We start from the raw sequence: 13,571 nt of genomic DNA on the forward strand, positions 1-13,571 counted from the left end.
CTACAAGACCCTCAAGCGAACAAAACCTTGCAAGCAGAGAAAGGCTGGAAACGCCTTAAGAGCAGTTTAATGACTATGACTAAGAACTCAAGAAGCATGTTCAATTCAAGATGCCTTTAATAGTACCACACTGAACTTGACACATGATTTCTATTTCTTCACCGAAAAAACAATCAACTAGAAATATAAACATTGCGCGTGGGCAAATTTAAACATTTCCAATAAATTTAAATTATTTCCATCTGTATTATGAGGAGTAATAGAAATTTTTGGAATCAAATATGGATAGCGTTAAAATTCAGGTTAATATAACATATCAAAGCATTCATTAACCACTTGTTCGTAATGCTGATAATAGCTGATAATATGATAAATATCTTCTTCTTCCGAACAAACTTGCCCAACAGTTGGCGTTGCATTCTTGAATTGTTCAAGCATTCTGGAAAAAAAGATATGCTTAATTATTATTTCGCATAACAATGCTTTATTTTGAGGGATTTACCATGGAAGAGAAAATAAATGCTATGGAAACTGCTAACATCATTGTACCTAAAATCACTTCATAGCTTTTAAACTTTAATTTTAATTAATAATGAGAAATAATTAATTTTAAAGAAAAAGAAAATGTTGTCCTGAATAAACAACATATGATTGTATTGCGGATCCTTAGAATCGAATTTAAACAAATTTGAATTTTCAGACGAACGACATTTTGAATTTTGCTAAGAACCCATATTTGGTAAAATAAAACAAGGGCGCTTATGCGCCAAACAGCGCCGTAAGGTATCTTTCAGTTATGTTTTTCCTGTATAAATTTCTCTTTTAATACTGTTAAAGTTATTAATAATAAAAGTTTCAATAGCAGAAAAGACGTCAAATTGAATGATGGAATTTCAATGGTAGAAATAGATTAATCGAATAAAATCATTTTAAATTAAAATGTGGCTTTATAGGGAAAAGTCGGTTAAGAAGTGAGAGGACGATCGAACGTAGTTTCACTGTATATGTGTAAAGTGTGTGTGTATCTTCGAGCGGAAAATGGATGAGCGAGAAAAGTTACAATACAAAAACGCCTCTACTTCTCAACATTCTCATGATTCTTTAAAGTAAGTGTTAAAAATGGTTCATTGCATAAATGTTTCCATTAACATAAATAAGCGCAAATGTGACAATTTAAATCGTATTCTAAAATATGTATTACATATATCTTCCAGTAATGATCGTATTTTTTTTTCTGGTTTTTCTCAAATAGTTTACTGTTAGTTTAACTATGAAGGAAAATGATAATATTTAGTTATAGGATGGAAATAACAGAGGAAGGAAATTGGACGAATGTTAAAACAATTCACCAAAATGATCTAAATGCTCATTCATCAACAATTGATAAAAATGATAAAGACGCTATCATGTCTTATTCAACAAGTAAGCTCAACATGCTCAAAATTTTTACTTCTCCTCTATCTTTATTTAAACAAATTTTTTAGTTTTGTAATGAAACGATTGATTAATGAAAGTAAAAGTGAGGATGAATTTCAAAAATTTGCATAAATCCTAAAAAATTTATGTTAAATTTTTTTTTAAAAAAATAACTCTTGGACCATTATCTTAATTCAGTCACAATTTTTATTCATCTCAAACATTTAATTATAAAATCTCTATGAAAATATCCTGCTTTCTGGTTTCATTTATGCTATATTTTTTCTTTGTTTTTTGAATTTTTAACAAGCAACAAGTAAAATATAATCTGTATGTATTGAAATAAATTTTAACATTTCGTAGATTATCAAATAGCTAATTAATTTGATGAGATATTTAATTAAATAAAAAAGGATGAAATGCATTTGTAATTGATTTTATTTTAGATCGTGAAAAAGTTTATCACAAAAATACAGGAACCATTGAAGAAATACATGTTCTGGAAAGCTCAGGTAGAACTACTCGAGATTTTTCCGAGGAACATTGGTCATCAGAAATTAAGTCATACGTAATGCCTGAACCACCTAAATTTATGCAGGTATTTGACAATTCTTTTTGATTATCAAGTATCTTAACAGGTAATAAATTAGCCGATTTACTAAATCAATTAAGTTGTTAGTTTTTATTTTTTACATTACAAATTAGATTTAAAAATGAGTGCAAAAATGATTTGCATTCGTTTCATTCCGAAAGTTTCCTTTTCTATAAGTTTATGATTAATTATATTTCCTTTCCATCCTTATGATATTCCATTTCTCTTCAGGTAATCAAAGCATTTCGAGTGTTAGCCACTGATACGTTAACACTTGTTGTTGAAGTACAAAGCGATCCACCAGCTATTTTTGAATGGTTCTGTAATGACAGACCAGTGCAACAAAATCGACGCAAATTTAAGGTTTAACTCTTTTTATATTTTTGAAAATCACTGATAAACTTTTTGGAGTTCTCAAGATCATGATATAGAATTTTAATAAAAAAAACCAAATGATTTTCAAAAATAAGTAAGATTTGTTTGTAATATAAAAGTAAGTAATCGATAATTTAGGCACGTCATGGAATCAACATTACCACCCTGACCGTTGAGGGCCCGGAACAGGGTGTTTATAAATGTACCGCAAGGAATCCCGTTGGTATATCCACCACTTATGGCTATGTTACCGTCAACGGTTATGTCTTTTCTATTTCATCATTTAAAGTCTCAAAAGCATTCAAAAGACAACTGTAAAAATAATGCCACAATAAGTCGTTCATTAATTGCTACCATATGCAAATTACAATTTAAAATATTATTCCTCATATTAATTAATAACCTTTCACCTTTTTCATCGAATGTAAATCAATTCGCAACTATTTCTGATGAAATATTTTTTTAGCTCCGCCATCATACAAAACATGGTTGGAGCAAACACATGAAGTTAATGAAGAAACAAGAATGGAAATTATCGATAAAGAAAATCTCCGTAAATTAATTAATTATTTTTAGTAATTAGAGATTGTAACGAATTAATGATTTCGAATTCTTGAGTTATTTTGAGAATAATTCCATGTTTTTTTGTAAGATATCATTTTTTTGAGACATTATTTCAGAAATAACGACTGATATGCCTCCCAAATTTATCCAGCAGATACCGAATTTGACACTACGACCGGGCACTGAAGCACTTATTGATGTTGAAGTGGAGGCATCACCACCAGCTAAGTAAGGCTTGTTTCTTGATATTAATATTTTAAGCCTGCCTTAAAGCATGTACCAAAGAGTAACACAGAAGTTCAGAATGTCATTTTGAGTTTTCATTTGATGTCTCCACGAATACGTCAAATATAAGTTGAACATTTACATTAACCAGCATGATATTTTTACTTCTCGAAATCTCTCATAATAATATGTTATAAGAGTAAGGGAACAGAAAATTTCCTTTAAAAATTTTTTCCAATAATAATGCGAGTTAAAATCTTAAAATATCATATTGTCCGTTAGTGGCTTCCAAAAGATGTAATCTAAGTGTAATTTATCCTAAAATTGTTACATGAAAATGAAAAATGATTTTTTTCTTGACATCCTAGAATGACACTTCTTCTCCATAATATTATTTTGAAATGACTTTGAAAGAATTTTAAAGAAGAATTGTAGCAATAATAACATGGGAAAATGAATGCATCCATTTTTAAAAATCTTTCCCTTTAACATTACAATACTACTATCAAATAGAATAAAATATAGTCAAAAAAAGAGGTCAGTAACGGATATATGATGCATTTACTATTCTAGATTTACTTGGTATGTTAATGGTGTCCAATTTTGTGATACTGTTAAACAGATTGAAATTTATTACCCAATGGCCAATCGTTGTATTGCCCGATTTCCAATTCCCCAAAAGGGTGAATATAAAGTAACTGCGGAAAATAGAGCCGGTAAAGAACACAGTATCGGATATATTGATATCAAAAACGGTAACAATCATTTCTCCAACAAAATATTTTTTCATTGAATTATAATTTATAACATGGAATAAATACTATCTTTGCTTTATATAAGAACGAAATAGACAGTAGAGGGGGGGAGGGGGAAAAAAAAGTGCTGAAATACTGGTGAAGGTGGAAATACATAATACTTGTTTGCAGAAGTTATGTATAATCAAACACAATTACCACCTCTCCCAGGTGATCATGTCTATCATCACTTGTCGCATACCGAATCTGAGCATCGTAAGGATTCTTATACCATTCTATTTTAATTTTAGATAGAAACTCAGAATAATTTGAACTTTTTGGAAATTATTTTATTTTAAAAGTTTTTTTTTTTTATCAAAACTAATAACAAAAAATTAATTGGAATTTATAAATGTTATAGGTGAAATACCATTACAAGGCCGAGGACGAGCATCCTCGGTAAGTAGAACGGTTAATTATTATGAAGAAAATAGTTATTATCAACGATCGACAAGCTTGCCCAGACAAATTGGTCATCCATATGAAATTAAAAAAGCAACAGAGATCATTCGCAAACGCAAAGATGGTTTGGTTTTTCTTTATCAGAGAAATTAATACCTCATTTGTTGCTGATAGATTTTCTATTGACTGATAAGAAGTTGTCATCTACAATTTACGTAATGTATGCAAGCATTTCAATAGTTGAAAAATTTAGTGAAGAGAGCGCTTAAGTTAATTTACAATATGCAAGCTTAATATTTGCTTAAAAAGGTCGCTATGGCAGATTTTCAAACCTGATGACCTCTCATAGAGGTTTTATCCATTAATGCTTGACTGAAGTTAATACTTTCATTTTTTTTAGTGATAGAATAGACTGAAGAAAGAAATGATAGAGCATTGAGTACAAGTAACTTTCCAAAAAAGAAAAGCAAGACAATATGCATATTTGCAATGTCCTCTTTCACTGATAGCCTAATTACTAATCCTTTATTGCGACTAAAAATTAGTGCAAATGAAAAATTAGTGTATTGCAACTTCTCAAATCATCTACTTTCATAAAATTAAATATCTGAGAGATTGTCATATATCCTTAGATAGACTAGGATGAGTCAACAAAGATTAGAAAATGTTGTGTGGATGGAAAGTCTCAATGCTTTATACTATCATGAGTTATACTTTACACTTGATACTTTATACTCCATTATATTATCATAGTAATACTTAGTTCATTTTGAATGAAATTTTCTTGTTATCAAAATGTGTGCATCTTTTCTGATAACAAAATTCGTATACATTTTTAGCTGAAAAAAAAGGCTTGTTTCATTTTATTTGCGCATAGAAGTCATGTCTTTTTTTTAGAAAAGCATGTTTTTTGAAGTGATTAAATTATTTGAAAGTTTTTTAGCAAATCTTCATTATCATTGCATTTTATTTGCTGCTTTAATATATTTTTCTTTTTTTTTCGTATATATTTTCTTTTTTTTTTTGCTAAACCAGTTTTTTAGATTCAAGTCAGTTGCAACAACAACAACAACAACATGAACAACAGTATCTATCTTCAAGAGAGTTGGTTGAAACAGAAGACGAGCAAATACAGATGGTGAAACGTCGACGTTACAGTGAAACAATGCAACATTTGCTACCACAAAAACCAGTTTTTACCACCAAACTACCGGTAGAAGTTGCGATTGGTTCGGATGAAGATTTGGTGCTAAATGTTGGTTTTCAAGCAATTCCAAGAGCAGATGTGAAATGGAATGTGAATGGATTTGAACTAAAGGATTCAAAAAAGGTTATAGTAATCAATGAGGAGGATCATTCAACGCTTATCGTTCATCCACCAGTTCGTTATGGACGTTACAGTGTTACAGTAGGGAATGAATACGGTATGAGCAATCAAACTACACGAGTGTTTTATGATGAGGAAAAGCAATATGAGGTGGTCAAAGAATCACACTTACTATCGGATGAAATCGTAGAATATCCGGTATCAGCTTGTACTACTACCGCATTGTTTGATGGATGGGAATTGGTTGATGAGCAGCAACGATCTAGCAAATCGGCTGATTCGTTTGAAACTGTTAAACATGTGGAAACAATTCGAGCAGCTACAGAAGGTTATGAAACACCAACTGCACGTGATCAAACACCTACTTCACGTTCGTCTACGTACATCATGAGACAATATGAAGAAAGTAGTGATGAAAAAAGTGCAGTTAGTTATGAAGCACCAAAAATTCCACCACAACCATTACCGAAGCCATTAACACCCATTGTCCATGAACCGATACGAGGAGTTTCTGTAGTTTCTGATGTATCGCGCGTATCGCCTTGTACAGAAAAAAGATACGAAGAAGTCACAAGTGGTATATCGAAAACAGTTTATGAAGCATCACGCCCATCATCTTTACCATCGAAGTTTGCTGAACCGATGTTACACAAACCGCTAACAGATACGACATTTGCGCGACAAATATACGAAGAAACTGTTTGTGGGGGAAGCGAAGTTGTGATTGATAGGGTACCATCACCAAAAGCACAATTACAAAAAGAAATTGAAGATAGAATTGCGGGAAAGAAAACATTCCGTATTCCAGTACATCGTGTTATGGAACCAATTCCCAAGCATCCGGTCATTTTGAGACAACCAGAGCCTGAAATCCGACTGAAAGCAGGTGAAAAACTTGTGTTAGAGTCTAAAGTTGATTCGTCTCCAGCATCCCAATTCAAATGGTACCAGAATAATTTTGAAGTACGGCCATCACCATCTGTGATTATTGAGAGTCCGGCAATAAATGAAAGTCGGGCTACATTTTTGAAACCAGTAAGTGGTACTTATAAAGTGGTGGCTTCCAATATTCATGGTTCGTGTACCAGTACAACCCGTGTGATTACTGAAGTTAGCGAGCAATGGATGACAGAATCTACTGTTTCTATGATTCGGACATTGCCGGAGAAGCAGGAACCAAAATATCAGCTTGTAAAGAGATCTCATAATGGAACACGAAATGATTTACCCAAAGCGCCACGAATTGTGGAAGGTTTCGCTTCCGTTCTCAAAATCGCTAGTAATGAACCACTCGTATTGCGTGTTACTGCAGATGCAATACCGGAAGCGGAATTTCGTTGGATGCTGAATAATTTCGAAATAAGACCAAGTCAGACGATCTCTATTCAAAGTTTCGGTCCAAATGTTTCACAAGCTACATTCCAAAATCCGATAAGTGGACGCTATGAAGTGATAGCCACTAATTTATTAGGTCAAGATTCGTGTTCTGGGAAAGTAATTGTTGATTATGCAGAAGAAGCGCAAGTTGTTCCAATTCAACCAATCAAGAAGCCATCTATTCCTAAAGTCCCCGTATTTATAAAGCCACTACCAGGAGAAACACAGTTATACTCTACTGAACAGGAATTCCGTCTTTCTGTATTGGTCCACGGTGAGCAACCGATTACGTTCCGTTGGTTTGCGGATGGCAGTCTTCTATCGAATAGCGTTGAACACCAAATGATAAACGATTTGGAAAGTAGTACATTAGTGGTAAGGAAAGAAATTGGATGTGATGTTGATTATGCAGTTGAAGTTTCCAATGCTTACGGAGCTGTGTGGTCCGAAACCACGGTACAACCATTGTCACCATCGACATCTGTGGTTACTAGTACAACTTCAGCGGAAGGTTCACTACGAGAAATGTTTGATGCACAGCGATCCTCTCCGCGCTATACCATCGCATTAGTGGATCAGACTTTGCAACAAAATGCTGAGTTTACCGCACATGTGACTATTAATGAAGAATCCAGCCCATGTGAGTTTGTCTGGACGCTCAATGAACGTGATATTCGCACAATCCCTGGATTCCGCGTTGAATCAACATACCATCAATCTACACTGAACGTCAAATCAGCTTTATCAAAGCATTCTGGTGAACTGTCAGTTGTAGCGAGCAATAAATATGGTACTGCAAGGTCAACGGCTAAAATCACCGTTCACCCATGTTAGTCTTCGGATTCAAATTAATTCGGACCATTTTTAATTTTTTTGAAATTTTTGATTATTCCTAATTTTTTTCTATTCTTGAGAAAAGTTAAAATTTTTTGTTTCTGGCATAGAAGTTATGTTTAATTCATTTCATTAATATTCAAAACTAACGTTTACTATTTTCGAGTAACCGGCAACCGATTTCGTTTACTATTGTTTGCTTAAACTTTTGGATTTAGAAGTAGTACTTTGATAATTTAGAGGTATTTATTGTTATGATTATGTTCACAGTATCTTATTAACATAGAATTATTCCCAATGATTTCTTCTAGAAATTTTATCAATGATTTAAGGAGAGATGCACGGTATTCTAAATTTTCGGGATTTTAAAAAGCATATTGTCATAATTATTTCATCTTAGCTAATTATCTTATCTTTGCCCATGAAAAGGTATTTTCCTTTTAAAACACAGAAATTTTTTGGGGTTTTAAATGGAAAATAAAAAATAGTCCATTATTCGAAATTAAAATTCAAATTTTTTCTCTGAAATCATCATAAAAGCATCTTTTATCACTTTTCAGTACTTGAAGAATTGTATGAATTTATTTCGGAAATAGAAACGATACCAGCTGAAAGGCCACCACGAGTTGTTTCACCTTTACAGCCTTCTGTTCTGCGAGTGGGTAAGTAATTTTTCAAATTTTCTTCAATTCTGGATACTGCAACAGATCTCGAAATGCTGTAAGACTATCATTTGATCTTTCGATATGATAAATTCACAGAATTAATACTTCCTATAATGTCGAAATTGCCGAAGTTTTGGACATGCACTATGATTTTATAGCGAAATTAAATTTTCTATCTTCTCTTGCTTACTAACCTATAGAATATTTGAATTATTATCGGAATTTCATTACCATAGAATCTATAGGTGAATCACTGAAATTACGTTGTCGTGTTGATGGTTTGCCATTACCGGAAGTATTCTGGACCAAGGATGGAATTCGTATTGACGATGGGATGGCAGAAAAAGAGCTTATCACTGTTCAATATCCGGATGGTAGATACGAACTGATTAATCCTCAATGTGCACCGGAAGATGCTGGTTTGTATCAGTTAATAGCTCGTAATATCCATGGATCCGTGAATACTTCAGCTTATATTCACATTGAAAGTAAGTAGTTCCGGATTCCGGAATGCAATTCTTTGCGAGGATTTTTTTCTTGCTATGACACAATGTGATACTGGAAAAAATAAAAGGATTACATGAATTTTATGATTGGTTTTATTTTTTTTATTTATTCAAATTCACTTTATATATATAGACTTTTTTTTGGACGGTAAAAGTTATCGTTTCAGGACAAGAAACAGTGAAAAGGACAACAACGGAAACAGTAAAAATTTCAACTTTTCATTAAAAATTTCACGAAATTTTGCAATTCTAGTTTTCGTTAACTAATTTTTCAATGTAATTGAGTTGACATACATACTTGAGTTGACATACATAGCTTTCTCAAGCTAACCATAATTTCATAACTTGGAAGTTATCGTAATAGTTTAATGAGATTTTATTAAACTTATCAGATTATTCAATTGCTCAACCAGTTGATCCATTTAGAGAGGTGAAATCCAAGTGATTCATCGAGCACCATCAAAACCTCGATTTAGTAAGGTAATATCGAAGCAATATGAACAAGATACGGTTGTAAGCTGTGATGTGATAAGTGAAACACCAGTAGTGATATCGTGGTACAAAGATGGACAACGTCTTTATTCCACCTATAAGTATCGTATGCAAAAATTATCTGACAACACGTATACTCTTACGATATGCAATATCGACAAAAGGGATGAAGGTATAAGCTATCTGATATGATTATATCAATGAACAAGTAGGAAGCATGGAAATGAAGAGGAAAATGAGATTAGATAGATAAATAGCATTTGGATCATTTGGGACAAAAAGGTTAGATAGATAAATAATGGGGTCGAACTGATCAAAAAGTTAGATAAATGAGTGGTAGAATCCAATACGATAACTGCTATGATAATTGGCATCCCTAAAATATTCCTCTATTTTTTTGTTCACCTTTTTTAGTAAGCATTAAGAAGAGATTGATAACTGATAACTATGTTGATATTTCGATGACTCTTCTGATAATTTGTTTGCATAACCATTTCTCATTAATTTTTCTATATCATAAAATAAAATAGTTTTGTTAGAAATACGATACACTGTAGATCTTATAAGAAGTGCTTTTTATTATAGGCTCATATATCTGTCGTGCTGAAAATACATATGGTATCTCAGAAACAGGCATCTATATCCGATCATTAGCTAAAACCCAAGAGATAAGCGAGGAAATATTGATTGAAGAAAATGCTAGTGAAGTAATTGGATTACAGGATGATATTGGCTATGCGAAGAAAGTATGCATATCTTTTAATTTTTTTAAGGATAAATTTTAAGCGTTCATGAAGATTAACCACAGATAAGTTTGTAAAATAATAAAATGAAAAAAAAAAAGTCAAAGAAGAGAGGTAAGAAGTCTGTAAATAATTGAATTACTTTTATCTCCGATTCTTATATTTTGAAATTTGAAATATAATAAATTTGATGATTAATTTTTTTTGTAAATTTTTCAGAAATACATTGACACAACGGTTAAAGTATTGGTAGAGCCTGAAGTAAGCGGTAGTCAAGAAATGTACAGTCATACCGCGGAATTACGAAAGACCGAAGGTTTCATTATTCATTTTTAATGCTTTCAACATGAATTACATTTCATTTCTTACTGTAACATCTAATATAAATCAATTTCAGCAGAGTACAAGTTATTAGTAAAAGTTGCCGAAATTGTTGCAAGTAAATTAGTTGCTAAAGTAATAATTGATGAAGCAATAGATACAGCATTGAAACGAATGGATGTCAAAGGTCAATCGAGTGAAGAGGAAGAATTCGAATCAATCAATGAACGACATCCATGTCCACCAAGGTATATTCATAGTTCAAATGATCATAGATCATATGAATATTTCCATTTTATACAACATTATGTGATAAGAGGAACACTAATATATTATGTTATCTATAGATTTGAAACAAATGTCGAATGTTATACTGTTGATGTTGGTGATACTGTTATGTTGCATACAGATATTAGTGGATATCCTCAACCAAGGATTGAATGGTACTTCGGTGAGCACAAACTTGAACAATCCGAGTAAGTTTAAATCATTTGCATATATCAATTACAACTATATATAAGGTTTAATTTGATTTACTATTTACTTTACTTTAATCTTTTCATCTAATTAGTTTTTTTTTTCAAATTCAAATATTCACTAATAATATAGATCTAAATTCATGTATTTATGTAACTTCATTTTTATTTTTTCTAACCAAATAAGCTGAATTTGTTTGAAAGGTTAGTTTTGATGTAAGAATGAACTGAGAAGGAGAAGGATTCCAATGTCCCCATCGCTTTGGGTCATTATGATCTGTAGAAATTTATTTTTCAGACAAATCGAAGCAAAGTATGTGAATGAACAAGCTATACTAACAATTAAGAAAGTGGAGAAGAAACATGAAGGTACTTATTACTGTCATGCTGAGAACGATTATGGAAAAGCAGTGTTACCATGTAATTTATGCGTGACTGATACCGCCCATGGTGCGTTTTTGTCTTGAATTTTTTCACTGCTAAAATTGAATTTGAAATTTTTATAATTTTTGACCTCATAACGCATGGAATAATGTAACTAGCAATGAGCGTTAGAAATATCAAAGACGATGGATGTTTCATTTATCAATTCGAATTTTCTAATAAAAAATGAAATCAGAAATCTTGTGACATTTGGATCATGAAGACGAGCCATTTTTTGTGTGTTAGACTTTGTGTCATCGATTGCAAACAATTGTCTGAAATTTACAGAATGGTCCGAATCCACGTACAAAATGACTAGACCGCCGCTGACCTACACTTTATCAGAAACTGAGGCGGAAGTATCTTCAAATGTTCACGTCACTCATGCTACAGAATCCTATGATCATTATTTCTCCACTATTCAACCAGAAACCTTTGCATTGGGTTATTCATGTCTTGCATCAACAAGTAGAGTTCACGATGATTCCGTGATCATAACCCGTGAATCGATGCAGAAAATGATCGAAAGAGAGCAAGAAACAACGGAAGTTATCTTAAATGTAAATGTTGAACGAACACCAGCAGTTTTCAAGCATGATGCACGTATTTTACGATCGATAGATGAAAGCGTCACCATATCTCGACGTGAACCTCGATATACGAGAGCGGAAGAAGTAATCCAAACTAATAATATATTTCTGATTGGTGATCAACGTGTTCTGCAGCAGCATCAATCTATGGTTAATGCTGTAGCAACGGTTGTGTTCGAAAAGCCGCCACAACGAGCTTTGCATGAAGTTATCTGCTTGTATGACGAAAAGGTTATCAGCGCAAATTTATTTTTCTAAAATTAGAATGGTAATGAATAACTGCGTTTAAGTTAAAATAAGTATTGAATTAAAGTATCAAATAGTTGGTATGGTTAAAACTTTGATGGTCAGCAACAACCCTGCATTGTATCTGTAGGTTAAAAGTCTCGTATAGAAAAGCTTAATTATTTTGGTAAATCAATAATTATATGAGCACTTAATTACTTTATCAGTATTATCACAACAAACCTCATCATTTGATCGAATATTCCTAACTACGAGATGTTGATATTTCATTACTTTATCTTAAATCTAGACTAAATGTAATTAATTTACTCTCTGTAATCATTACCGATTATTATTTCAGATATATGTAAGCAAGGAGAAAGTTCAAGCTGTCAGTACAGTTGATCTTAAAAAAACTGAAATTGTCAGTGAACTTGTCAGTACCATTATGGCTACACAGGTTCCGAAATTTCCTTACTTCAGCAGTAAATATCTGAAAGATTTCAATGCGCAAGTAGTGACACTGGAATTTCCTTGACATTAATGAAACTTATAATCCACAGTCATTTAGTTTAAAGTAATATGGTACCAATGTAAACTACAATACAATATAAATACAGGGAATGTTCCGCGAAGCATATGCAGAAGCAAACGTTGACGTAAGATGTCCGGATGCCGTATTTGATCATTTCATAACAGTTGTTGACTCAGAACAGGAATATTTCAAAGTACATTTGGTTGCACCGGTGCTTGTAAGGAATCTTGCCACTTCCGATTTTCATTTACAACAAAAACCGGAATCATTGCATACAGAATCAGTGTATATTGAATATCCGAGAAGGAATGCCACTGCTGAACAAAGAATTGTTATACTTCAAAGCTCATTCCAAAAATTCAGCGAAGCTATTACATGGAACTTGAAAAAGGTTTCTATTACTTGATTTTCTTCATACAAAATGAATGAAAGTAAAGAAATACTAAAAAATTTTACTATTCCTTTTAATCACCCCATCTGAATCATCCATCTGAATCTTTTATCTTTTAAGGCGAATCTTTTTACGGCTATGTTTAACTTGCAGTTCTAATACACTGAATAATCAAACAATGCTAGTAATGATGAATTTGTGATATAAACATAGTTAAAACTATTTTTAGCAATAAATTCTTATCTAATTTCTCATATATATATATATATATATATATATATATATATATATATATATT

The 13,571-nt window shown here is 32.1% G+C and overlaps 1 protein-coding gene across 2 annotated transcripts in view; it reads left to right on the top strand.

Annotated features, from left to right (window-relative positions):
- Positions 1-1,038: 1,038 nt before the first annotated feature.
- LOAG_17459 overlaps positions 1,039-13,571 on the top strand; it is a gene marked incomplete at both ends in the record, with an annotated part of 34,768 nt that continues 22,235 nt past the window's right edge. Inside the window, 23 exons of one of the 2 annotated variants that reach the window (XM_020450120.1) lie at positions 1,039-1,106; positions 1,301-1,422; positions 1,863-2,014; positions 2,240-2,371; positions 2,522-2,642; positions 2,850-2,936; positions 3,064-3,175; positions 3,746-3,927; positions 4,099-4,182; positions 4,328-4,492; positions 5,412-7,901; positions 8,467-8,568; positions 8,817-9,059; positions 9,245-9,279; positions 9,504-9,741; positions 10,155-10,315; positions 10,532-10,628; positions 10,710-10,881; positions 10,981-11,109; positions 11,408-11,559; positions 11,821-12,353; positions 12,709-12,807; positions 12,968-13,273. In XM_020450120.1, the coding sequence (XP_020306255.1) occupies positions 1,039-1,106; positions 1,301-1,422; positions 1,863-2,014; positions 2,240-2,371; positions 2,522-2,642; positions 2,850-2,936; positions 3,064-3,175; positions 3,746-3,927; positions 4,099-4,182; positions 4,328-4,492; positions 5,412-7,901; positions 8,467-8,568; positions 8,817-9,059; positions 9,245-9,279; positions 9,504-9,741; positions 10,155-10,315; positions 10,532-10,628; positions 10,710-10,881; positions 10,981-11,109; positions 11,408-11,559; positions 11,821-12,353; positions 12,709-12,807; positions 12,968-13,273 (5,982 nt within the window). The remainder of the gene's footprint in view (positions 1,107-1,300; positions 1,423-1,862; positions 2,015-2,239; positions 2,372-2,521; positions 2,643-2,849; positions 2,937-3,063; positions 3,176-3,745; positions 3,928-4,098; positions 4,183-4,327; positions 4,493-5,411; positions 7,902-8,466; positions 8,569-8,816; positions 9,060-9,244; positions 9,280-9,503; positions 9,742-10,154; positions 10,316-10,531; positions 10,629-10,709; positions 10,882-10,980; positions 11,110-11,407; positions 11,560-11,820; positions 12,354-12,708; positions 12,808-12,967; positions 13,274-13,571) is intronic. The other variant, XM_020450121.1, reaches the window with a different exon arrangement.

The sequence above is a fragment of the Loa loa genome (assembly GCF_000183805.2).
Source record: "Loa loa unplaced genomic scaffold supercont3.78, whole genome shotgun sequence".
NCBI lineage: Eukaryota > Metazoa > Nematoda > Chromadorea > Rhabditida > Onchocercidae > Loa > Loa loa.